The sequence below is a fragment of the Diceros bicornis genome, chromosome 13 (assembly GCF_020826845.1).
Source record: "Diceros bicornis minor isolate mBicDic1 chromosome 13, mDicBic1.mat.cur, whole genome shotgun sequence".
Taxonomy (NCBI): domain Eukaryota; kingdom Metazoa; phylum Chordata; class Mammalia; order Perissodactyla; family Rhinocerotidae; genus Diceros; species Diceros bicornis.
In genome coordinates, this window is record NC_080752.1 from 6,901,079 (window position 1) to 6,926,309 (window position 25,231).

Sequence of the window (25,231 nt, forward strand, 5' to 3'; positions counted from 1 at the left end):
TTGCCAAGGGGGCTCAGCGTCTACCTCCTGAGCCCCCACCTACGTCCTGGAGCTCTGGCTCCTCCAGCTCTGCCGGTGATCAAGTTCTGGAGGGCAAGACCCACATCCATCGGGGCCCCTCCTGGGACAAGCTCATAACAAGTTTCCTGAATGGCACTAGATCCTGATCTCAGCGTAGACAAATCCCTTATTTGAGCTAACAGAAGGAGGGAGTTTGTCAAAAAGAGCTTTTCAGAAATATAAAGAAGTAAAGCCCCCAAAGAAAACGTGACAGCCCAGAAACTTGTGTCCACAAATCCTGAAGCCTCACCTTAAGGTAACTCCAGCCTGGCTTTCTGAGTGCAAAGGACACTGCCCACTTTGCCTCAGTCTCGTGGAGACATCGGACCCAGGCTGAGGCTGCCTCTACGGAACCTTCTGGTGCCTATCTCCTTCCTGCCTCCTGCCCTGTCTGGGCCAGAGCCCCAGGTCGCTCCCCAGGGTGGCAGCCTCCTCAGGGCTGTGAGGATGAGCCTGGGCCTCAGCCACAACCCCCAGAGGGCACGGCGCCTGGGATGGTGCCTGCCCTCCCCGGCCTCCCACCACTTACGAGAGACTTCCGCTCCTCCTGTTTCAAAGCTGGGCTGGTGGCCAGAGCTGGTGCCTGTGCCAGGCTCGGGGCAGATCTCACACCCTGTTTGGTAGAGGCCTTAGCCCTCAAGGGCCTTTTTTTCAGAAACATGAGCCAAAGGGGAAATCCAGTGCTGAGCTTCCTGTGGCACAGAGGAGCTGGGCATGACTCTGAACACTGCCCTTGCCACTGGACTGATCCCTCTGTCACTCAGAGCTGGCCCTGCCTCTTCTCTGTGGGGTGACCGTTACACTAGCAAACCCCTTGTGCCCTCCCGTCCCACCCTGAACATAAAGGAGCAAAATCAGATGGTTTTTAGCCTAGGGACCAATCCTCCTTCCTGTAGCTGTTTCTAGTGTAGCAGTGGCCCAGCATGCAGGCTCCAGATTGGACTATCTGCTTCGAATGGTGGCTCTGCCTCTTACTCGCTTGTAGTCTTGAGGCAATTACTTAACATCTCTGTTCCTCAGTTTCCTCATCTGTAAAGTGGGGATAGCATTGGAGAGTTGCATTACATGAGTTAATATATGAACAGCATGCAGAAGGTGCCTGGTGTCTGGCCATGGTGGGAGTTCGCGCCACCAATTCGGCTCCTTGAAGGGAGTTTCCCAGATGTTGAATATTGGTGGAAACCAAGGACTCCCTCTCCCAAGCCAGCCCCCTCCAGTGCCTGGAAGGTTTACAGTGCAGCCCCTGATCCTGAGCCGACACCTGAGTTGTACAACCTGCTTCTGGAACACTGATGCATTCACACCACGGACCCAGAGCACCCTGAGCCTCGGCTATGAGGGATTGCAGACAGGAGCTCAGTGAGGCTGACACCAATATCAGTCATGGTTCCTGAGGCCCCCCTGGGCTGCCAGGCAGGAACGCCAGGGAGGGAGAGAGGGCCGACTCTCAGCTGCTGCCAGCCTGCTTCCCCCTTCTGAGGCTGGGCAATGTCTTCAGTCACACACAAGGCTCTGTGCTCCCTTCCTGACCCGAGACCAGGGTGGTTCTGAGTCTCCACACCCCTGTCTGACTCCATGCAATCCCCTCAGGCTCCCGTAGCCAGAACTGTGGGTGTGGAACCCTTACTGGGAGCTCTGGCCAAATGGATGGGCTTCTGCTCCCCCTCCACTGGGTTCCCGAGAGAAGGACACATGCCAAGGGGCAGCGGGGGAGGGAGGGGCCCGCCGAGGAACTTACAAAGATGATAGCGGGAGAGACGAAGCGCCAGCAGATCTGGAAGAAGAGGGGCGGCGGGAAGCCCAGCATCATGTGGATGTCCTGGAAGTAGTTCCGGTGCCCTGGACAGAAGAGGGGTCAGCGAGCCCACAGGACAGCAGGGCAAGGCCAGGGGCTGGGGCACGGGAGGCCAAAGAAGCCGGGGCACTCACCATAGATGTACATGATGGACACACACATGATGCAGGAGATGATGACCAGGGAGAAGCTGGCTGCATAGTTGTCCATCAGCAGCAGCCAGTAGATGCCTGCCTACGGGCCAGTGGGTAGCTGAGTCGGGGGTGCTGGGGCTAGGCTGCCCCACACACTACCCACCCAATACCCTGACAACTCCGGCCCAGCCCTTCCCTCGGTTCTTACCTGGCTGGTGAGGGGGATGCCCAGCAGGAAGCCAGCCACAGCCACGCCCAAGGTCACATAGGTCTTTTTCTTCAGGATCCACTCATTCCCCACCTCATCCACAATGGCCGTGACCAGCGTCTCTAGGAGGCAGAACTGTGGAATATGGCCATCAGAGCGGGGGCCTGACCTCTGCCCCGCCTCCTCCCTCCCCAAGCCCCTGGCCTCATCCTGCACCTCATACCTGAGTGCCCAGTCCCAGCAAGATGAGCATGAAGAAGAAAAGCAGGGACCAGAGCGGGGAGATGGGCAGCAACGTGAGGGCCTCAGGGTAAGCCACAAAGGCCAGGCCAGGGCCATGGTCTGCCACGCGGGACACATCCACACCCAGGTGATTGGCCATGAAGCCCAGGATGGAGAAGATGACAAAGCCAGCATAGACACTGGTGGCACAGTTAGTGATGCTGATGATGATGCTGTCCCTGGCAGGGAGGAAAACAGGGAGAGTTCAGGACATGGGCCAAGAGAAGACTTGGAGACAGGGAGTTCTAGGAACAGAGGTGTCGCCAACCTCTTTTCTGGTCTGCTCTGGGCCTTTTCAAGTGGGCTTGAGGCTCTTGAGTCCTCACAGACCCCTGGGGCATCCCTGTCCCCACCTCTCTTCTCTCTCTGCTCTCCAGTGACTCTCTCCACACCCAGGTTCCCATGAGCTCAAGGCAGTGAGCGGAAGGGAGGGCCCTGGTGGGCCAGGAGGCTGCACTGGCTCTGGGGGCTCTGCAGAGAGGGCAGGGAACAGGGGCAGCCCCCGGGCTGGCGTGGGGTGTCTCACCGGTAGCAGTTGTTGTGGAACTTGTTGTAGGAAGCCATGGTGATGAGGCCACCCCACGCGCAGCCCAGCGAGTAGAAGATCTGGGAGGCGGCGTCCCCCCACACCTGCGGAGGGAGGGGGGCCGGGAGGAGCTGTGGTCAGAGGCAGGAGCCTCTATGCCCCTCCCCGTCCCTTCCAGGTCACCCACCACATCCCACCTTGGCCTCCAGGATCTTGTCCCACTGCGGGGTCAGGTAGTACATGATGCCCGTGAAGGCGCCCTCCAGGCTCACGCCGCGGACGAACAGGATGGTCAGCACCACATAGGGAAACGTGGCCGTGAAGTACACCACCTGGGTGCAAGGCAGGCTCCACTGTGTTCCTCTGGGCTCTTCCTGCTCTGGGGGCTGCCTCCCTGGCCCCCAACTACCACTGGCCCTCTGGTCCCTTGTCCCTCCCTTGTCCCTTCATCACCCTCCCATCCCCAACACACACACACACACTTCCCAGGTAGGGAGGCAGGATCTTTCTGGGTGGGCACAGATCCCACCAAGGGAGGGGTACTTACTTTCCCCGAAGACTTGACCCCTCGGATGAGGCAGAGAAAGACGACCACCCACGAGACACAGAGGCAGCCGAGGAGGGGCAGTCGTACCTCCCCGAAGTTCCCGATGTCGTCTGACAGCCTCAGTACATAGCGCCTGGAGAGGCAGAGGCCCTGTCACTGAGGGTCAGCTCCGGCCGACCAGCAACAAATTCCCAAGGCCCAGGGCCCAGGGCCCAGCCTCCTTTCTCAGGAGGTCCCAGCAGCCCACTCTGTGAGACGGGCGCCACTGTGGGGCCCCAGACGCAGCTCCAGCAGACCCTGTCCCCTCTGCCTGCTGCCCCCAACACCAGGAGTCCACTGCTTGCAGCCTCTCCCAGGACCCTCAAGGGTGCCCAGAGGCCAAACTCCAAGCCTGGGCCAGCCTTCTCAGCCCTGGGGTGTGGCGGTCTCCCTGTCCCTGCTCAGGCCCTTGCTTGTGCGTTCCTCCCTTCCGGAATGCCCTCCCCTCCAGACTGGACACATTCTATCAGTTGTCACCTCCTCCAGGAAGCGTTCTGTGAGCTTTTCACCCAGACTAGTCTCCTGCATCTCTGAGGAACTGGGGGAGGCCGCAGAGTGCTGAGAAAAGCTTGGAGGCTCTGGAGCACGCAGGCCTGGGCTCAAACTCCACTTCCACCCCGATGTGTGCACAGCTTTATCTGCACCCTATGCTATGCCAGCTGTGCCCTTGCAGTCATTTATGTGCCAGGCCCCATGCTAGGTGCCGGCCACACAGACCTGGGTCAGGCATTGTCCCGGCCCTCAGGGAAGGGGGTGGAGGAGAGCAAGCAGGACTGCTCCGGGGGAAAGCACTAGAGCAGAGCTGAGTACAAGGTGCTGTGGGCACCGCCAGGAGGGGTGTCCCAACCCTTTGGAGAGGGGCGTGCTGGAAGGCTTCCCACCAAAGATGGAGCTTGAGCTAAAGTTCGAAGAATGAGGAGGAGGTGGGGGAAGAGGAGGGAAGCAAGTGTCAGACTGGGAAAGAGCAGCAGCAACACAGGGCTCGTGAAGCAGGGCCAGCCTGGGCATGTGGGTGGCTCAGGAAGGCTGGAGGAGCAGGTGAAGGCTGAGGGACAGAAAGAGACCAGATCATAAGAAACCACACAGTCACGGCAGAGACGTGTGAATTTTATCCTGAGGGCCATAGCAAGCTTCTGCATGGTTTTTATAAGAGCACTCTCAGGGTCTCCCCTTGGCTCAAAACCTTGCAGCGGTTCCCATCTCTTGCCATGGAAAAGCCAAAGGCCTTACAGCAACTACATGACCCATTGCCTCTGCCTGCCAGCTTTCTGATCTCCTCTCCTCCTCCTCTCCCCACTGCTCACTGCTCCACCTGTACTGGGCTTCTTGCTGTTCCTTAAACATACAAGGCATGCCCCTGCCTCAGTGCCTTTGCACATGCTATTCCCTGTCTGGAGTGTTCTTTCCCCAAATATCCATATGTACACATGACTGGGAGACCTGTGAAGTCCCGTAGGACCCCACACTTAGAAGGGCTTTGTGTTTGGTTTAATGCTGTGCCGTTGCCATCTTGAAATTCTTGATACATTTGAACACGGGGCCCCATATTTTTATTTTGCACTGGGCCCCACAAATTATGCAGCTGGGCATGTCAACATGGCTCCCTCTCTCCTCATTTCCTTCAGGTCCGTACTCTTCTAAAGGGGCCTTCTCTGGCTACCCTGCTTAAAATTGCAGCCCTGGCCCCAGCCCAGTATTCCTTACCCTCTTCTCTGCTATATTTTCCTCCACAGCACGTCTCCTTCTATCACACTGTAAATCTTACCTATTTATTCTGTGTGTCATCTGTCTGCCTGGAAGGCAGGGGTTTTTATCCATTTTGTCTACTGCTGTATCCCCAGTGCCTGGCACTGTGCATGGCACAGAGCAGTGCTCAACAAATATTTGTTGAATGAATGAATGAATGAACGTTGTGGTCAATGGATTGGGAGGTAAAAAGAGGAGAACCTGGAGGGAGACCAGTCTGGTTTGCTGTTGTCCAGGCTAGAAGTGATGAGCAAGAGACAAGCTCTTGAGCCTCAGTTTCCTCATCTGTAAAAATGGGCATAATTAACACCAACCAAGGATAATTTGTAGATAGATTTAGGTAAACACAGGCTCCTTTCTTTCCCCTCTTATATATAGGACTTCTCAGCATAGATCATAAGCTGTCCTCTATCATTCTTAGCTATTTTCACATTTTTTTCCCCAAAATCAGTTCTTAAACCTCTCGGCAATATTTTTAATACCTTGTGAAGGGAGGTTACTCTGGGCCTTCACGGGACAATGTTGCCAGGCCTAGACCATGCTTGGCCAGCCTGCCTCACTGTTAGACTTGCAAGCACCTGGGCCTACCTCCTCCCAGCCTCAGATCTTCCCCTGAGGCCGCCCTTCACACAGTGACCTGCAGAGGGCGCTGTCCAACACACCCCTCTCCCGCCCAACTACTGCACTGCCACGGTTCATTCAACAGGCATGGGAGCCAGGCCTGGGCCAGACCCACTCCAGGCTCTGAGTCCATGCGAGAGCCAAAGACAAACGCATGGGAGGAGTTCAGGAGCTGGGAGACCACCAAGGAGAGGCTCCTGGTTCCCTTCAGCAGCGCTTTCCAATTTTTTTCCCTTCATGGCACACAGAAAAACATATTTTTGGCCCATTGGGGTAAACAGACAAGGCTACTCACAGCTGAAGGCAACTGGGCTGGGGGCTCCAGCTGCCCAGGCCCTGCCTGACAGGGCGCGCCTATTCCTGGCACATGTGTGTGGGGAAGCCCTGCCCTCCAGAATAGCCACAGGGTCCTTCTGCTGAACTCAGAGCCACTTTACTTCAACATCAAGCACCAGCATCCAAAGTAAAGAAACAATTTCTTATTCAAAAGATTTTTTTTAACTTTGTCTAATTATATATGTTACACTGGTAGTGTTTTATATATTTTTTTAACTATTTTTTTAATTTTTTATTGCAGTAACATTGGTTTATAACGTTATATAAATTTCAGGTGTACATCATATTTCAATTTCTGTGTAGACTACATCATGTTCACCACGCAAAGACTAATTACCATCCGTCACTGTAAACATGTGCCCTTTTACTCCTTTAAAAATATGGAACGGGAGCCGGCCCCGTGGCTTAGCGGTTAAGTGCGCGCGCTACGCTACTGGCGGCCCGGGGTTGGGATCCTGGGCGCGCACCAATGCACCGCTTTCCGGCCATGCTGAGGGGGGGCGTCCCACGTACAGCAACTAGAAGGATGTGCAGCTATGACATACACCTATCTACTGGGGCTTTGGGGAGAAAAAGGGAAAAAAAGGACGAGGACTGGCAATAGATGTTAGCTCAGGGCTGATCTTCCTCACACACACACAAAAAATATGGAACGTTTCAAGAATTTGCGTGTCATCCTCACGCAGGGGCCAAGCTAATCTCTGTATCGTTCCAATTTTAGTATATATGCTGCTGGAGTAAGTGCTATTTTATTTTTTATTGCAAGAGTACAGCATTACAATACTAGAGATTAAAGAGTTTACAAGGCTAGCCTGGGAACAAATAATGAATTCTACCTTTCTTTTTATAGCACTATAGTTAGTTGTTTTTTTGGACCATGTGCTTTTGAGATCAATTAACCTAAAAACTTTTGGAACCCAACATAGTTACCAGTTGGCTCTTGATGCATAACATCTCTGGAATTATGCTGCATTATTTTTCTAATTTCCCCACCCAGATGGTACACGCCTTGAGAGCAGGACGCACTCATCTGTCTCTGCGTCTCCGGCAGTGGCTGTCACCGTGCTCGCTGAGCGCGGTCACTGTCCTCAGCGCTCTCCGCTGCACTGGCTCACTCCATCTTCGCAATGACAAGGCAGGGGGCGTGACCACCTCCATTTATCGGAGGAACAGCTGAGACTCCGGGAGCTTTGACGACCTCCCAAGGCCACACAGCTGGTAAGTGGCCGAGCCAGGACTTGAGTGAGCTCTGTGTGACTCCAGAGCTGCCGTGAAGACACGGGGAGAGGTTGCTGGGATCCGAGTCCCACTGGGTGTCGGGTGCTGTGCTGGGCACCACAGGGGCCGTGGAGGTGAGAAGGGCATGGGGGTGACCGTAGGGCCTCCTAGCAGGAATCAGCCCAGCACACAGAGGACTGCACAAGATTGTGAAGGGTGGTGGGGAGGGGAGGACTGTGGGCCAGAAGCAGGAGCAAGAGGCAGACCTGGGCTCAGAAATGTGTCCCCTGAGGTTCTCTTGCTTTAGAGGAGTCACTTAAACTTTCTTTTGACTTGCGTTCCTCATTTGTAAAATGGGAATATTTCATAATACCTGCATAAGCTACCTAACAGGGTTGCTGTGGGGCTCAAATGAGATCATGCAGCTTTCCAAAGGGGCGCTGCGGAGTGTGGACCGAGAACACCTGCAGAGGTCATCGGCCTCATTCACACCAGGCACCAGGCACAGCGGAGCACACACATCCTGACACAGCATTCCTGCCTAGGTCCTTAACCTCTGAATGTCAGTCTCTGAATCTGAAAAATAGGGATAATATTAGACGAGATAACATGCCTGGCACGTAGTCGGTGCCCAAGAAATGGGGGTGCTTGCTCTCACTTTCTTGCTGAAGTCAGCCAGGGCAGCCCTCTCAAGGGTCATTTTCCCAAGCTCTCCAGGAGAGGGCAGCAGGGAGCCATCCTGCGGGGAAGGAGTCTTGCCTGGGACAGCGTCTGGTTAGGCAGGCCTGGCGCCAGCCCCCCCTGAGCAGTAGAGTTCAACTGGCCACCCAGTGGGCCCCCACCCATGACCAGTTTTCTTTGAGGGCCATTCCCTTCGGGTTGCCCTGGATAAAATCTCCAGAGCTTTGCCCTGGGTGGCCCCACCTTGGAGAATCCTTGGCAGACAGCCTTGGGGGCGCGTGCTTCTGGAGCATCTCCCGGGAGTCTGAGTGGGGGTGGCGTGGGCGGGGCTTTGTGCTTCTAGGAGCTTCCAGGAAGGTTCATCCCCAGTCTAGACCAAGTAGCCCAGTCCCCACCACACCTCAAATGTGGTAGAATACCCGTCTGGGCAGTTATTTGCTTAGTTCTTCCATCAGCTGTGAGCTCCATGAGGGCAGTGTCTGTGTGTCTTGACTCCCCGCTCTGTCTCCCCCTGAGTACAGGGCCTGGTACCTAGTAGGTGCGCAAGAAATGACCTGTCTAGTGTCTGAGTCTGCCCGGAGGGAACTGCCCTCCCCTCATTGGGAAGCAGGAGCTCTGTTGTCTACACTATGAGCCCCCATGGGGAGTGACCACAGCTTAGCCGTCTTTGAATGTCTATAGCCCAGCACGGAAGCTAAGCCCTGCAGGGTCTGAGCACTGGAACCTGGCTTAGAGGATGTGGACCTGCTCGGACTTCAAGTATCCCAGGGCCGTGGCCATTTCACCTACGGCTCTCCATCACATAATGGAGAAAGCCCCAACCCCTTTGCCTGGCCTGGGAAGCCCTGCGCTTTATGATGCCTCTGGTCTCTTTGGACTTAATACTCAGTTTCCCACCTGTCCCTGACCCCAGCTCCAGTTTGCCACCTCCTGGCCTCGGCTCACCTGCTCACATCTCTCCCCATCCCTTCCTCCCTCTCTCCCTCCTCTGGGAAGCCTTCTTGGCCATCTCCTCTTGCCCCCATCCCCTTAGAACTGCCACCCCACCCCTGCACCGAGGCACCTGCCCCTAATGTGATTAGTTAACTGTCTCCCCACCAGACTGTGAATTCCTCAGGGCAGGGGCTCCAGGCCACTCATACCCCATGGGCACACAGAGCCTGGCAGCACAGATGCTGTAAATGTTTGTGGAATGAATGAACGAGGCCTACCCACCGGCCCCCAAAGCCCTCTTCCCATGGGTTCCCCAACAGGACATGGGGAATTTCCTCCAGGATGTCCTGCTGTGCCCTCACACCATCTAGCTGCGACCAGGTGTTCCAGAATCTCCAGCAGCAGCTTCCCTTCAGCCAGCCCTGACACTCCAGTCTCTGTCACCACAGAGCACGGTGGTGCCAGGCTGTCTCTCCCAAGCACGGCTTGATGATGACAGCCGTGGGCTCAGAGAACTTCCAAGCCTCCTTTTGTTCTGCAGAATTAAGTCTAAGCTTAATTCTTGTAAGTTCTCCAATAAGGCTGTTGTCCTCTCCTAGGCTACCTCATGGCCCATGAGTTCTCCACACACCTGTTACTCTCATCAGAACAGGTTCCCTCAGTCTCAGCACCAGCCTCTGCTCATCTGAGACCCAGAGCCTTTGCTCATGCTGTTCTTTTCACCAGGAAGCCATCCCCCTTTCCTCTGACTCTCCTCTGCAGACTTGCCTGACTGCAGGAGCCCTCCCTCACTGCTACTTTGTAAAGATGCCCCAACTCAACATCCCACCTTCCAGCACTCTCTGGAGTGTCAGCCTCTTCTCCTGGACCAGGTGTGAACTCCTTAGACTTCTCCATGCATCCCTGCCCTGCTTGGTGCCCAGCCCTACCTAGTCTGCATATGGTTGCCTGATGGCGAGAGGGAGGGCTGGGGGTTGGCATAGGTGTCCCTCCCAGCCCAGGTCCAGTGGGGGCCTCACCTCCAGTACTCCTCGCTGGGGCTGGTCCTCTGGAGGGTGTGGTTGAGCAGGTGGGAGAGGTTGCTGGGCAGGGGGGCGGGCCGGGAGCCGTTGGTAAGGTTGGAGGCATCCAGCACGCTGGCGCAGTCGGGCGTGTTCCAGGGGTTGTTGCAGTGGGCCCAGGGCAGCACGTGCGTCATGGATGAGAAGAAGTAGTAGAAGGCGATGCAGATGACCACGTTGTAGTAGATGCCGATGTATGTAGACACCACCATCATGCCGTAGCCCACGCCTGGGGGGGGGGAGCAGCTCACACATCTAGCTGAAGGAGGCAAGGTTAACTTCGAAGGGCCCAAGGGGCAGGCTTTCATGGAGGGCCACAGAAGGGCCGGGTCAAGGCCTTGGCAGCGGCAAGCAGGGGGCAAAGGGGTTTTGTGTATCCACGTGGTAGGAGAGGAGGGTGGAGGCCACGTAAACATGGATCCCAGCATGCGTCCACGGCCTTGGCCACTGATGTGGGGCGCGGGGTCAGCACCAGGCTCCACAGGAGCTGGCAGTGTTTGTACAGATGGGTGAGTTGGCATGGCCCCCGAGGCCCGCGTGTGTGTGTGCCCCACCCAGGCCTCACCTTTGAACATGGGGCTGATCCTCCAGACCCCCAGGCAGCCCTGACTTGCAAACTGGCCGAAGGAGAGCTCCATGAAGAAGAGAGGGATCCCGCAGAATATCAGCATGATGAAGTAGGGGAACATGAAGGCGCCTGGCAGGCAGGGAGATGGCTGGCTCAGGGTAGGCTCGGGGGATCCCACCCTCTTCCTGTTCAGAACCCAACAGCAAAACCTTTGCGGTTGGCTAGGACCCAAGGAGGGTGTGCTGTGCATTGAGCAGATCCTGGGTCTGAGGCACGCTATCCACAGCCCGACTTTGAACTTGACAGAGCCTTCCAGGAAGTCTGCTCTGAGCAGAACCCAGGCCCCAGAGCCACCATGTTTTTCACAAATAAGTCACTGGGATCCTCAAATGTCTCTGAACCATTCAGGGGGGCTGTTAAAACATGGGGGGCATAAGACAGGGAACACTGGGAGATTGGGGTGCTTTTCTCTACATCTCTTCACCTCAAGGGAGCAGGCTGGCAGGATCAGGCCCAAGCAGCAGACTGCCAGGGTCAGGGGGTAGTCTGTCCCTTACGTAAAGATATCTAAGCCAGGGATGGGGGCGAAGGAGACCAGAGCCAGAGGCCAGCCTGTCTGGAGTGGGGTCTATGCCAGGGAGGGGGTGGCCTGGGCCCTGGTGGGTATGCTCTATCCAAGTGGGTTGTCCCTGCCCTGTGCCCACTGGGTACCTCCCCCGTTGCGATAGCAGAGGTATGGGAAGCGCCAGACATTGCCCAGGCCCACGGCATAGCCCACGCTCGTCAGTACAAACTCGATCTGGTTGCCCCAGTTGCCCCGTTTGAGGTTCTGGTCCCTCTTGGTGGCCTCGCTGGGCACAGCACCATTCTGTGGGGACAGGAGAAAAGCCACCATCAGCAAGGCATTTGTGTTCCCATGCTTAACCCTCTGGGCCTCCTCCAGCGGGGACACCATGGACCCTCCAAGCCCTCACCTCCCCGCTGGGCTTCCCCTCGGCTGGCAGGAGCTGCAGGCAGGCCTGGCAGAGGAGGGGAGAAGGCAGGAGTGGCAGCCAGAGGGTGCCAAGTGGGGCCTCCCTCACCAGCTTCCCGGCCCCCCGTGCCAGGGGCACCAGCCCACCTGAGGAGCTGCAGCCAACATCTGAGAGGTGGGACACTGAGAGGGAGCTAGAGCCAAAAGCCCCCAACCCAGCCCCTCCAAGACCTCCCCTCTGCCCTCTGGGTGAGGATCTGGGAGCAGCTGAGCCTCAGAGCAAGCAGCCAAGTCGGCCTGGGCACAAAGGGGCCTGTGTCCAGACAACCCCCCTCCCCCGCTGCCACCACATCTCCAGGCTGAGCACGCTGCCCACCGCAGGCGGCTGTGGGGGAGGGGATGCTGGACCCGGGGCTTCTTCCTGGGGGCACATGGTGGGCAGAGCTGTGGGGTGGGGGAAGGGGGAGCAACTGAGCTGGGCCAGACCTGGGGAGCGCATTCTGAGACTCAGGATGGGAGGGCCCAGGGAGCCATCTATATTGCCCTTGGCTGGGGTAGGGGCGCTGGGGAAGCTGACCTGGGCTGGGTGGTGCTGGCCATGAGTTGGGGAAGGAGACCAGAGTTGTAGGCACCACGCCAGACCTGGAGGACAGACTCTGGCAGGGGAAACAGAGGGACGGACTCCAGAAAAGGGTCCCTGAGCTGAGGGGGTGGGCTGCTGAGGTCGGGGCTGGTCAGCAGGGCCTGATGGGGGCACTGGGGGAAGGATGCTGGGCCTGCCTGGGGGAGCTGCAGGGCTGAGTACGTGGCCTGAGGCTCCACCGAGGGCAGCCCCGTTGGACCCCAACCCCACAGTTGGCACTGGCTCAGTTCGTCCCTTTAAAATTTTTTATTTATTTATTTTTTTCCCCCAAAGCCCCAGTGGATAGTTGTATGTCATAGATGCACATCCTTCAAGTTGCTGTATGTGGGACTTGGCCTCAGCATGGCCGGAGAAGCGGTGCGTCGGTGCGCGCCCGGGATGCGAACCCGGGCCGCCAGCAGCGGGGTGCGCGCACCCAACCGCTAAGCCACAGGGCCGGCCTCAGCTCGTCCCTTTATAAGTGTGAATGTGCACTTCCAGCCCCTGCCCGGGTGCGCAGGAGATCAAGCCACCCTGAACCAGAGCCTTAGGGGTCAGAGAGGTCTCACTACGAGTCATAGGGACCCCAAGAGTCACCAACAGAGAAGCACAGGCAGAGTCCTCGAGTGACAGAGACAGCCTCCCAGAGATGGGCTGCTCTCCTGAACGAAACGGGAGGAGTCCCTGGAGAGCACCCAGAATCAGAGGCGGAGCAGGATGGCCTCTGAGGAACGTCGCTGCAGTGACTGACCCCCAGCTTGAAGGAGACACAGTCAAGGACAAGAGTCACGCTGGCCGATAAACAAAGAGGCCTGGTGCTTTGAAATGCTCGGACCCTGAGACTGACCAACAAACAGGGGGCAGGAACAGTCTCAGCAGGACCGCGCCTTCCGGAAAGGCCCATTTGGGGAATGCAGACACAGGAGGCCCCAGCGCCCCGTGGAAGCCCCGCGGTGCATCCCGTGCTCCCACGGTGGACACATTTTGGTCCCTCTGGGCTTGCACGTCGTGGGCACCACAGCACAGACACCCTGGTGGAGCGACCCTCCTGCACACCCAATCCAGAACTACCCCCAGGGGACGCACTGACCCTCACACTTTCCCAGAAGGTTTGGGGACACAGCACCAGGCACCGTGGGGTCCCCTTCAAGGAGCACCCAGAGCAATTTGGCAGGCTGGAAGAGCCTGCGTACGTCATTCATGCAACCATGGAGATTTACTAACACCTACTGTGTGGCAGGCCCTCAGCAGGCACTGGGAATTCAGCATGAACAAAACAGACACCCCTACCCCCTCAGAGCTAGAAGACATGAATGAAATAAATATATAATTTTTTTTCTTTCTTTCTTTTTTTTTGGTGAGGAAGATTAGTCCTGAGCTAATCTATTGCCAATCATCCTCTTTTTGCTGAGGAAGATTGGCCCTGGGCTAACATCCATGCCCATCTTCCTCTACTTTATATGGGACGCTGCCACAGTACGGCTTGACAAGCGGTGCGTCGGTGCACACCTGGGATCCGAACCCCAGGCCGCCGCGGTGGAGCACGTGCACTTAACTGCTATGCCACCGGGCCGATCCCACAAATATATAATTTTTATATGCAACTTCAAAGTGACCACAAAGGGGAATTTCTCAAGTCACAAGAGTACGGAAGGAGGACAGGGGGTGGCGGTGGGGCAGGGTGAGGTCAGGAAGGCCTCCCTGGTGAAGGGGCTTGAAGGCCAGCTTGGCTCTGGGACAGGGTGGCTCCCAGCCCAAGTGTGCCCTTGGTGACAGGCCACTACAGAATCTGGCATAAGCCTGTCACCACCTCCTACGGCCTTCTTCGGGACAGGCCTAGCAATACCGCAGGGTCAGGAGGGCATATTTTTGGAGAGCGTGAGGCCTGCTTGGAGTGGTTTATCCTTTCCCAAACAAATCCCAGCCAAATAGGGCTCCTATATGTTGACCCTACAATAACAGTTCTATTCTGTCCAAGGCTTGTTTACTTAGGGGCACAATGGGGGATTGTGGCAGCTGCAGAGTATGTGGGTGGGGTCACAGAGCAGCGATTACAGCTGTAAAAGGGACAACTGAGGGTCCAGGATGGCCTCATGGGCAGGGCAAAGGCGAAGCCCTTTGCAGAGACTGAGGTCCCCAAGGCTTGAAGATTGAGGCCTCTCTCTTGGCCCCAGCCTCCTAACCAAGTCAGCGGAACCAGACTCTGAGGTCTGTTCCTTCCCTGGCACGGAGGGGAATGGGGTGGGGGGGTGATGCCTCCAGCCACGTGCCCCGGGCAGCCACTTGAGCCCTCAAGAGCTGCTCTGTTAATGAGCAGCACACCACCGAGCCTGGCGCGAACCAGTTCAGCTGTGTTGGCTGCAACAGGAGGCCAGAGCCCCCAGGACAGGGGCCTGGGACTGGGAGTTGAGGACCAGCTCTAGCAGGAAGTTACCGACAACACTAGTGGTCTGCCATGCAGAAGGAGCCGGAGGTCAGTGAAATGGCGCTCTGCAAGTGGTGTGAGAAGCTTCCAGGTGAAGTGGCACCCATCTTCTGCTCCCTGGCCCTGAATCTCAGCACTGGGGGACCCGACTGCCAGGCTGTGGATGGGGGTGATGCCGTGGGAGCCTCGCTCACGGCTAGGCCTCTGACTTCAATTCCAGCACGAGCCACGTTCAGGAATGGACAGAGGAGGACAGAGCTCTCAGCAGAGGACAGAGCAAGCCTACCTTTCTCAGGCACACTGCAGGGAAGGATCGCCAAAATGCTCTGTGGGGGGCACTGGGGGCTTCAGTCCCCTTTCTTCTCCAGCCCTCCTCTGGGGACTCCCTCCACTTCCTTCCTGGGCAGCGAGGCCCAGGGCTGACGAGCATTTTTCAATGCTGCACAGCTTTTTTTCTCTTTGCATGTTCTTCCCTATTCTAAGCCTCTCATTTTCTTGATCTGCTGGGTGGACAGCTGTGTCACTGATATTAACTGTCCCTGCAGTGGTCGTTAGCTCTGAGGTGCCCACGAAAGAAGCCCATTGTGCTCGCAGTTTGACCCTGACTGGCGGCCCGTCTGCCTAACTGCCGACTGGCCTGGCTCCAGGCTTCTCCTGCCCATCACCCATCTCTCGCTGTCTACCCCTTACTGTTCTCTCTCCATCTCTTGCTCACACCTCAGTGGTAAATTAAACCATAGTGACCTAGTGCCCCTCTGGGTCAGTCCCTCCTCCCTAGACTCCCTGGATAGCCCCCATCCTTACCACATGGGCCTGGTGGGTGGTCTCCAGGAGGGGCACTGCCCTGCCCTGTGCCCAGGCTCCCATAGGCTGGGCAGAATGCAGATTTTGGGGCTCTCCTTCTACTGCTGAGTGGGGTGAGCTGGCTGATCATCCTCCATGACGCCCACCATACATAGACACACACGTAAGACCCTCAGATGCCTCTTCCCCGTAGAAGCAGCCATGAGGCAGCAGTGTCCACCCCCACACAAGGACCTGTGACCTGCCTTGGGTTTAACCACCCCCAACCCCTGTCCCTGCTTAGCTGAGCCACACTGAGCAGTCACTTACATAAATAAGTCCTTTACACAGCTCTCTGCTCAGCTTACTCACTGCTCTGGATGAGCTCCTGGAATTAAGGCTGTTCAGCTCTGAGGGCAGAATCCGGATCTGCCACTGTGCCCTGGGCCTGGCAGGGCAGGACACAGTGCTAGGGGTTAGGACCATGGCGTTTTGGAGTCTGCTCGCCCAAGCAGACAAGTCATTTTTGCTCTGGCCATCTCAGCATCCTCACGTGTGAAATCAGGAGATAGACTAGATCACCTCAGCAGAACTAACAGACTGATAGAACAGACAACCTCAACAGATCTAGCAGATGAACAGACTAGACAGCCTCAATGGATCTACAATATTCTATAGGTCTTCCTTGCCTGCATTTTGCTACTCCGGACTCTCCTTTGTATTTGCCATTAGTTCCCACTAGCTTTCTAGACTACTTTCTAAAAATGTTATTATTGCTTTCTTTCTGATTATAAAAGCCTTATAAGCTCATCACAAAAAAATTGCAAACTACAGCAAAGTGTAAAGAAGCTACAAAGCCCACTCCCAGAAGGAACCCCACTACCACAGAAGGGACCTCTCCTTGCTTCACGCACGACCTCAGAGGGAGCCCAGATTTCTACCCTGGGCGACGACTCTGCTCTGCCTCCTGACTCCCGCCCTTCTGGGTGAGCGTCCACTGGATATTTTTGTGAATTGTGAGCTCCCTCCTCCTGCTCTCGCTGGACATTGAGGAATCCTGGAGCTCCCTGGTGGGCGGGCCCCACTGGGACCCAGTAGGCTCCTTGTTCGAGACTCCGCAGCCCCACAGTTTGCTCATGGGAGGAAGTCCCATCCAAGACAAACTTTATGGAGGAGAACAGGCAAGACCCCACATCCCAGACTGACCTTGAGCCAAATCCAGATCACTGGCAACTTTCTCGGAGCCCCAGTGGGGAATTCAGACAGAACAGCCATCACAGCAAATTGTGGCTGCCTCAGAAGACCCCACGACCCCCTCGCACCCCTCGGTTCTTGTTTCCCCAAGTTCTCTCCCATCGCTCCAGGGGCCAGGCTGGCCCTTAGCTAGCACCTGCCCTGCAATGACAGAGTCTTCGTCCTTCACCTGGTCTCCTTTATCTGGACATGGGAAAGAGTCAGGGACCAGGGCTGGAGGAGCAGGACCATGCGAAAATCTACCCCAAGCCTGAGCAGTACACACGGGCTATTCGTGCTTCCTGCCTCAAGGAAAACCTCAGAGCAATCTCTGGGTACCTGTTAGGAGTCCAGGCCCTCACACAGCAGGTGAGAGACGCAAGGACACGCCCTGTGCTGTTTCATCGCCGAGCCCTGATCAGCAGAGTGGCCGCCAATATTGTGGACAGCAGACAGAAGATGCACCCCCGGGAATGCCAGGCTCTGCTCCAGGCGCTGCAGAGCAGTGATGGGGAACGCTGGGTGGGCACTACTTCCGCTCTGGAGAAGCCCAGCAGTTCTGCCCCATGCTGCGGCAGCCATGGGCAGTCTCTACCCCAGTTGGCTGGCAGCAGGCTGGCACTCTGGGAAGTGGCTTTGGTTTTTGACCCTGGCAGTCCTGAGGTTTGAGGGCAGCCCTGCATAATGCTTCACCCAAACCTAACCCAAGTCTCCCCAGAGGACATTCCTTCTCTTGCCTTCTGAAGGTCAAGTCAGGATGCCCTACAGGGGAGGAGGGTGGCTTTCCCGGTCCCCTCACCCTGGATGCCATCAGTGCCACTGTGCCTGACCTCCCTGCCCATCCGCAACTTCCAGGGATGAGGGCACATGGGCAGCCTCCCCACCCGGGCACTTGCCCTGGATACTGGCGAAGATTCCGTGGGGGTCTCTCTTCTCCCAGCTGAGACTCTATCCCATCCCCTTCCCCCGTCCTCACCACTGAGTCCATGTAGTACATCCCCCAGCCCCTGCACCCACTCTCCCCATAGGAGTAACTGCAGTGGCACAGACAATGGGGCTGTACTGATTAGTACAATTCCTGGGCACCTCCGGCCCGTCTCCCCGGGAGCTAGGACAATGCAGCTTTGATACACAGGGCAGATTCTCAGCAGGTCCTTGGGCTGGGGGAGCCCTCACACTCCCACTCTCCTCCCCCATGCCCCCACCACACAGCTAACTCTTCCTGCACTCCTTTGCACGGTTGCAACTTTCTGGGTCACTTTTGCTGGTGTCTGTCTCGTTGACTGGCTGTGCCTACCCCTCCCTGGCACAGACCATTCAGCCCCTCTCCCTAGCCCCAGCCCAGCCTCCCAGCCTGCCTGGCACCAGGGAGGAGGCTCAGCTTTCTGGACGGTGACTGACCTGTTCTGGGGAGGAGGGGGCCACAGGTCCACGAGCCACAGCCATCCCGGGGTGAGCACTCGGAGCAGAGCAGAGCGCGCTTGTCGCTGCCGCTCATTCACACCTCTGCCAGCTCCAGGCGACACTGACGCATCCCCTGCCTCTCCCACTGCCGGCTGGGCAGCGTCAATTACTTTCACCTCATCTCCTCCCGAAGCTCTGCCTACCCCTCCCCTGGCCCTCCCCCTCCGGCCTTTCCCCATGCAGCCCAGCGCGGGTGCTCCAGAGCTAGAGCGAGACGTGGGGTTTGTTGTGTTTTCCCTTGTTCCCAGCAAGTTACTGGAACAAAAAACACACACACACTCACAAGTATGGAGTGAGGCAGAGCGAGTGCGGGAGAGAGTGAGAGGGCGCCTCCCCTCTCAGAGCTAGGTGTCGGGGCCCAGATGCTCCTGACCCCATAGGCCTGGCTCTTGGTGGGCTCCTGGTAGGGTAATTGGGCGCTATTGGCTACTAGAGATGGTGAAGGGGCAGGAAGAAGGGGGGGTATGCCCACAGGGCACTACCAAACCATCTCAGACTTCTTAGAGTGGTACGGCTGGAGGATGATGGGTCCTGGAGCTGTCTCTCCCCTGATGGGGACCCCCAAACAGCAAAGGTGATGGGGTATCCTCATAGGAGAATGTGACTGATCGTGCAAGAAAGCTCTGGCCTAGTGGACTGTGCTGTCACCTGTCTGAAGAAAGATGGCGTTAGCCAAGAGGGTGGTCACCACAGAGTCCAGTCAAAGGGAGGTCACAGAATAAGGACCCTTGGGGATTCAAACTGCGTTGCCTAGAACCTGAGGTGTTTGCTCTGGGAGTGTGAGCTGCGTGGGCTGAGTACAGTCCAGTAGGTGTCACCAGGACTGGGTGGGATGTCACTAAGACCCATCCAATCCCTATTCTCTGAGGCCACACTCACTGGTCAGCCTCCAGCTGATGCTGAGACACCACAAACCAGGGGCCAGGAAGGTGGGCATGAGCATTCTGGTCCTGGGAAGGCGTGGCTCTCTTTGGAAACTGATAGGCCAGGAGAGGGCCTGATAAATGGTAGGATCTTAGTAAACATCCATCAAATAGAAGAATGCATGAATTCTGATGTAAATGACAGCTTTGGTAAGTGTGGTGACCCCAAAGGGAACATGACAGGATGACATTTTTTAAAAAAAGGGCACAGGCTTTAGAGTCAGACAGGCCTGAGTTCAAACCCCAGCTCTGCCAGTTTCTCACCATACAGAACCTTAGGCAAGTCACTTAACATGTCTGGTCTCAGTTTTTCATCTCTAAAATGGGGATAATATCCATCCATTATTGAATCTAGTGAGCGTTAGTAACAATAATCATAGATAATACATACACATGCTTTACCGTGAGCCAGACACTGTCCTAAACGCTGTGTATACATTAACTCATTTATTCCTCCCAAGAGCCCCTTGAGTGAGGTACATTATTATCCCCATTTTTGGGGGGAAGATGGGGACTGGCCTCGGCTCAAGCAAGTCTCCTAAGAATGGCCTCCGACTCCACTGATTCGGCCGCTCACTGGACCAGCCTCATGCAGCCGGGTCCCCAGACACGCTCTGCTGACTTCCTGAGGGCACAGTCTGAGGGCCAAGGCCCTGGCTGGGCTAGTGGCTCTTGGAAGGCTCAGTCACCCATGATGCCCAAATGTTCACTTCCACCCAGGGTGGGCTCTGGGCTCTGGCTGCCCTGGCCTGGGCCGGGTGCCCAGAACAGGCAGCCCTGGCTGGACGGCTTTCTCCGGCTCTGGCCACAGGGACAGGAGGCAGCAGCAGCCCAGCTGGTCCCTGGCCGTAATGAGGCCTCATTAGTGGGATCCAGCTGATCTAGCCCCACTTAGGGAGCTGACTCCCCCAGCACCCCCTCTGACTTTTCTTAATAAGAGTGGGCATGCTTCCAGAAGGGCAAGAAGTCTAGGGGCTTTGTTATGCCCTGTGACTCTGAGGGAGGGTCCTGCCAAGCTAGGACTGGGGTAGGGGGAAGGCTGCAGGGAAGCTGTGTGAGGGAAGGCGAGGGCACAAGACTCAGTGGGTGGGCTCCAGGGAGGGTGGGAAGGGAAAGGAGACCAAGACAAAGGGAAAGCAGGGTCCTAGGCCCAGAGAGGAAGCCCAAGGAAGGTTGGGCCTTTCCCTCTGGATCTAGATATTGTCCATTTCACTGGGGAGGGGGTAGTTGTACATCTAAGATCACCTGGGATCATCTAACGGATCATCTAGGTCATTGCTCAGGCTGTCCTGGCTAGAAGAGCACCTCCTCTGTGCTAGGCCTTGTATAAGGAGAGTGCCCACTGTGTGCCAGTGCCTGAGCTAGGAGAATACCTACTGTGTGTCAACCCTGTGCTAGGAAAGCACCCACTGTGTGCCAGGACTTGTGTTTGAAAAGCACCCACTGTGTGCCAGGACCTGTGTTAGCAGAGTGCCCACTGTGCACCAAGTCCAATGCTGGAAGAATACACAGTGTGGCAGGTCTGTGCTAGGAGAGGACCCACTGTGTGCCAGGACCTGTTTGGAGAGAGTACACACTGTGTGCTGAGTCCAATGCTGAGAGAGCTCCCACTGTGTGCACTGCTCTGTGTTAAGAGAGCCCCTGTGGGGTGCTAGGTCCTGCACTAGGTGAGTGTCCCGTGTATGCCAAATTCTGTGCCAGGCAAAGACCCAATATATGCCCAGCCCTGAGCAGGGTGAGCACCCACTGTGTGCCTGGCACTGTGCTAGATGAGTTCCCACTGTGTGCCAGGCTCTGTACTAAGGGATTGCCCAATATGTGTGCCCAGTCTGTACTAGCTGAGCACTTGCCGCATGCTGGGACTTGTGCTAGGTGAGTGAGTGCCTAATAAGCGACAGGACCTCTCCCAAGGGAGTGCCCGATGTGTGCCAAGCCCTGTGCTTGGTGAGCTCCCAATATGTGCCAAGCCTATGCTAGTTAAGCACTCGCCACATGCCAGGACTTGGGCTGGGTGAGCACCCACTGTGTGCCAGGCCCTGTGATGGATGCTGTAGACAAGAGGTGTCTAAATCCTCAGGTCAAAGCAAAACAGAACAGGTCAGGGTGGGGCAGCCCCAGGCAGCCTGCGGTGTTTGCAAAGCCTTCTGGGATGATTTAGATCTGGCACCCAGAGTCCTGGCCCAGGTGACTCGGTTCTTATTCATCATGAGGTTTTCCAGTGGCAGAAGAAACCAGTGCACTCAAAGACATGGGGAGAGGCCAATGAGGCTCAGCAAGGCTTCTGCTGCCCAAGATGGCATACGAGTGGGGAGTGGGCATGGGAGAGGGGACTGAGTGAGCCAGCTTGTGAACCTGGTGTTAGGCCAGGGGGTTACAGCTGACCCATAGGGCTCTCCTGTCCTGGGCTCCTCTTCTCCAACTCCCTGCCCTAGAAGGACCACCCCACCCACCCCCTGGTGCCCCCAAGCATCCCAGCTGCTCCCAGCCTTGGAGGCACCCTGGCCAGCTGGGTTCTCACACGGCCCTGTCCTAAGAGCTGCTGAGGCGTGAGGGAGGCAGCTGAGCTGGCCTGGCAGAGACCATCTGGGCTGGGAGTGGGGGGGAGGGACACGTGCAGCAGGCATGTGGGCCTGGGCACGTGCTGGGAAGTGGCTTACTCCTCCACGGGACACCTGCTGCCTGAAGAGCCCTGCAGAAGCCCCAAGCATGACATGAGGTGTCTGTTGACACTGAAGAGACCCCGGGGGACCCATGTCCTCACACTCATACCTGGGGCAAAGGGGGATGGAAGTGAGGACTCCATGGCAGGGGCCAGCTGCCCCCTCCCAGGGCACAAATGGCAACAGAAGCCACAGACCTGGGACGGTCCACGTGCCACTGGCTTACATGCATGGCCCTCAACACCCTCTGTTCTGCCCCACCATGGCATCCAGAGAAGAGGCACGTCTGAAAGGAGTACCCTCTGCTATTTGTCCTTAGAGGGCCATAAGCACCTAATAAAGTGCCAGCCAGCTGCCTAGGTTAGCTAGGAGAGACGGCTAGAGGTTAGCTAGGAGAGACGGCTAGAGGTTAGCTAGGAGAGACGGTGCTCCTCAGAGGCTGCATCCTGGAGACAAACACTGAATGGAGGCGGCTTCAGTTTCAAACTGGGGCCCGAGAACAGAGTAGCCCAAGGTCATCAGCAGAACTGAGAAAGAGGCAGGAATAGAATCTCCAGCAACCGCTGGGGGTGCCCAGGGGACAGATGCTATGAGCCTCAAACACAGCAGCGGCGGGCAGAAGCCAAAGGGCAGAGGGCATGGAGGAAAGCAAGCTCCAGCTATCTTTAGGCACATCCTGGTGCTGGGAACGGGTGTCCCAAAGCAGCATTCCCTTCCACAGACGGGCTGGCCCAGCTGGCCGGCAGAGCCCAGGGTCCAGGAAGCTCAGCTCCAGCAGGATTCTCGGACATTGTGATTCATGCTCCCTCCACTGCCCACGTGGCTCCCTCATCTATCCTGCCTGTCCGCCCCCATCCTTCCAGGGTCACTCCAGAGAGAGAAGACTACTCAGTGGATTTCTCAAGTTTCATGGGGCTCAGAGTCTCCAGGTAGGAAGGGGCAGAGCCACACCCCACTTCCTATGACAGGCCCAGAGTTCCAAGGCTTCTCCAGGATAGGGAAGGCCGTGGCCACTTTTGGTTCCATCACAGTATCCACCCCTAGCACGTGTTCAGGTCATAAGCCCTCCATCTCTACCTGTCTCTGAGCACCCAGAGTTCAGGTTTGCTTAGGAATACCTTGAGAAGCTTGTTGCTTCAGACTTATTCCAACTCGCAGGGGGCCCACCAGAGCAGGCCTGAGGGGCTGGATGCTGGAAGTTCAGATGGGGCAGGATAGAGGTCCTGAGCCAGGAGCAGAACAGCCCCGCTCCCCACCAGACCACTCCTATGGACCAAGTCCTTTGAGTCCCATTAATCTTTGGTGAGAGGCAGGGCTTGTTTGGGGAGGATTCAGCAGAGACCCCAGGCCCATCAATCCTTCCCTGAAGGAGAAAAGCAACAGAGGAGTTGATGCGGGGAAGCGAGGAGGCAAGGGAGGGCCATGCTCAGCCACGGCCTCCCCTGACAGCTGCCCAGTTTAGCTTGTGCCTGAGGCAAGATCCCCAGAGAAAAACCACAACCACTGCCCTCGGGGTGGGATCTGGCATCTTTTCTCTAGTTTCTGCCTCCAGTGCCCACCTGCTCCATCCATCAATGAGTCATCCTCCTTCGAGCCCTGCTCTTGCCCTCTGCTTCTCAGACACCTCCCACCACCTTTCCTGGGCTCTGAGGTGGCAAAGGCAGGGCCACGGCTTGGGGAAGGGAAGAGGGAGACTTTCTGAGGGGCCTCAGAAGAGGATTCAAATGAAATGTTCTTTGTTACTTTTCTGAGTGGAAGCAGAGAAAAACCAGACAGGGTCTGAGGACCCTTGATCAGCACACACTGAACACTCCCTCTGGCAGGCGAGCACTGGGTGAGGGTGGCAGTGCCAAGGGGGACAGCCCTGGGTCTCCTGCCATCCTCCAAGCTGGACCAGCTGCAGCCTTCTCTCCAGGGTATCTCTTGTGACAAGGATATAGAGTGACCCTCCTGCCTCCTGGCATGCCTTTGTGGGCTCTGTGGCAGAATACACCCTGCTATGGGCTCGGAGCCATGGCACCATCTAACCCGCTGGATGAGGAGCTCACCTGCCCAGGCCTAGGACAGCCCTAGCACTCAGGAGCCCTGGCAGTGCCAGACTTGGGGCCCATGGAGCCTCCTAGGCCCTCCTGTCAAGGCAAGCAGCTGGCAGAAGGCCCCAGAGGGGGCAGCACACATGATCCCCCTTCCTCCCTGAAGACTGGTCCCTGTACTCACCAGCATCCCTTTGGCACCTTTTCCTACCATGGTGGCAGTGGGTTGGGGGTTCTGGAGTCCTGGGCCACAGTCACAGACTCTGCTTCCAGCACCTTTCAGACCACAGACCTCAAGAGCTGTGGAGAGAGCAGAGACGGAGGTCAGGACCCAGCTTGGGGAGGCAGGGGCAGGATGCGGGTGGCCCTTAGGGCTCTCCAGAACAGGCAGTGCAGGGCCCAAACCACCAGCTGGCAGGCCATTTTCCCATCTTGAACCTTTCTGGATGACCCTTGATCCAGCTCCTTCCTAGCTCTTCTCCCAACCCTTCCCCTGGATCCCTTGGTCTCCTGGATTTCTGTCCCAGTGGGCAAAGGTCTATTTTTGACGCTCCAGATGCCCAATTCTAAAAAAGATAAAAAATGAACACAGAACTGGGCCAGGGTCCAATTCCTTCATCATCTGTGTGAATGGCTTCAACCTTTCCCCTGAAGGTGAGTCAGCTTGGATCAGCACATACTCCCCCAACCTCACCCCAGCCAGGTGGCCAGGACGGTCCTTCCTCATTCTGGTGCCACCCAGCTTGGGCTCTGGGGCAGCTGGGCTTGTTGTTATTTCACTAACTTGGACCACAAGCTCTGGGCATGCCAAATACACCGTGTATGGGCACCCTTCCCTGCCCTTGCTCAGGCTGTCCCCTGCCTGCACATCTTCCCTCCTATTCACCAGGTGAAAGTCTACAAATGCTTTAGGACAGTGCTTAAATGCCACCTCCTCTCCGCACCCTTTCCTGGAATGAACAAATTGCTTCCTCCTTTCTGTTTTGTGCACACTTCTACAAGTGTCCTTATCAACTCATTTTAGACTTATTTGCTTATGAGTCTGTCAGCCATGAGTTGCTGAGCTCCTGAGGGCTTGGGTGTGTGTTCCATTTGCCTCTCTGAGCCCTGCACCTAGCACAGTGCTCAGCTTGCAGGAAGTGTTGGTTGAGTTGAATGGAAGGAAAATGGGTAAGGCGGAGGCACTGGAAGGAGGATCCAGGTCAGCCGGAGATCTAGTAGGAAGCATCTGAAAGGCAAAGTGGGGCTGGTGTGCTGGAGGGGGCAGCAGTCAGATTGAAGAAGTGGCCACACGGCCAGGTTGGTGTATACAGGTCTAATGTCAGATGCAGATGGTAGAGAAGATTGTTTGTTTGTTTGT

General features: G+C 56.6%; 1 protein-coding gene and 1 pseudogene across 7 annotated transcripts in view; both read right to left on the bottom strand.

Annotated features, from left to right (window-relative positions):
* Positions 1-25,231, bottom strand: part of SLC6A9 (solute carrier family 6 member 9) — a 32,363-nt gene that overhangs the window by 2,400 nt on the left and 4,732 nt on the right. For 2 of the 7 annotated variants that reach the window (XM_058552189.1, XM_058552190.1), the window contains exons 2-12: positions 24,056-24,171; positions 11,467-11,623; positions 10,753-10,884; positions 10,146-10,416; positions 3,553-3,685; positions 3,203-3,337; positions 3,006-3,109; positions 2,421-2,658; positions 2,198-2,332; positions 1,990-2,089; positions 1,799-1,899 (exon numbers count right to left, since the gene is read on the bottom strand). In XM_058552189.1, coding sequence (XP_058408172.1) covers positions 1,799-1,899; positions 1,990-2,089; positions 2,198-2,332; positions 2,421-2,658; positions 3,006-3,109; positions 3,203-3,337; positions 3,553-3,685; positions 10,146-10,416; positions 10,753-10,884; positions 11,467-11,623; positions 24,056-24,085 — 1,536 coding nt within the window. In that variant the 5' untranslated portion in view covers positions 24,086-24,171. Of the gene's footprint in view, positions 1-886; positions 1,090-1,798; positions 1,900-1,989; positions 2,090-2,197; positions 2,333-2,420; positions 2,659-3,005; positions 3,110-3,202; positions 3,338-3,552; positions 3,686-10,145; positions 10,417-10,752; positions 10,885-11,466; positions 11,624-24,055; positions 24,172-25,231 lie in introns of those variants that run through there. The other 5 variants (XM_058552184.1, XM_058552186.1, XM_058552188.1 and 2 more) reach the window with 4 other exon arrangements.
* LOC131413262 (U6 spliceosomal RNA) lies at positions 6,936-7,035 on the bottom strand (annotated as a pseudogene).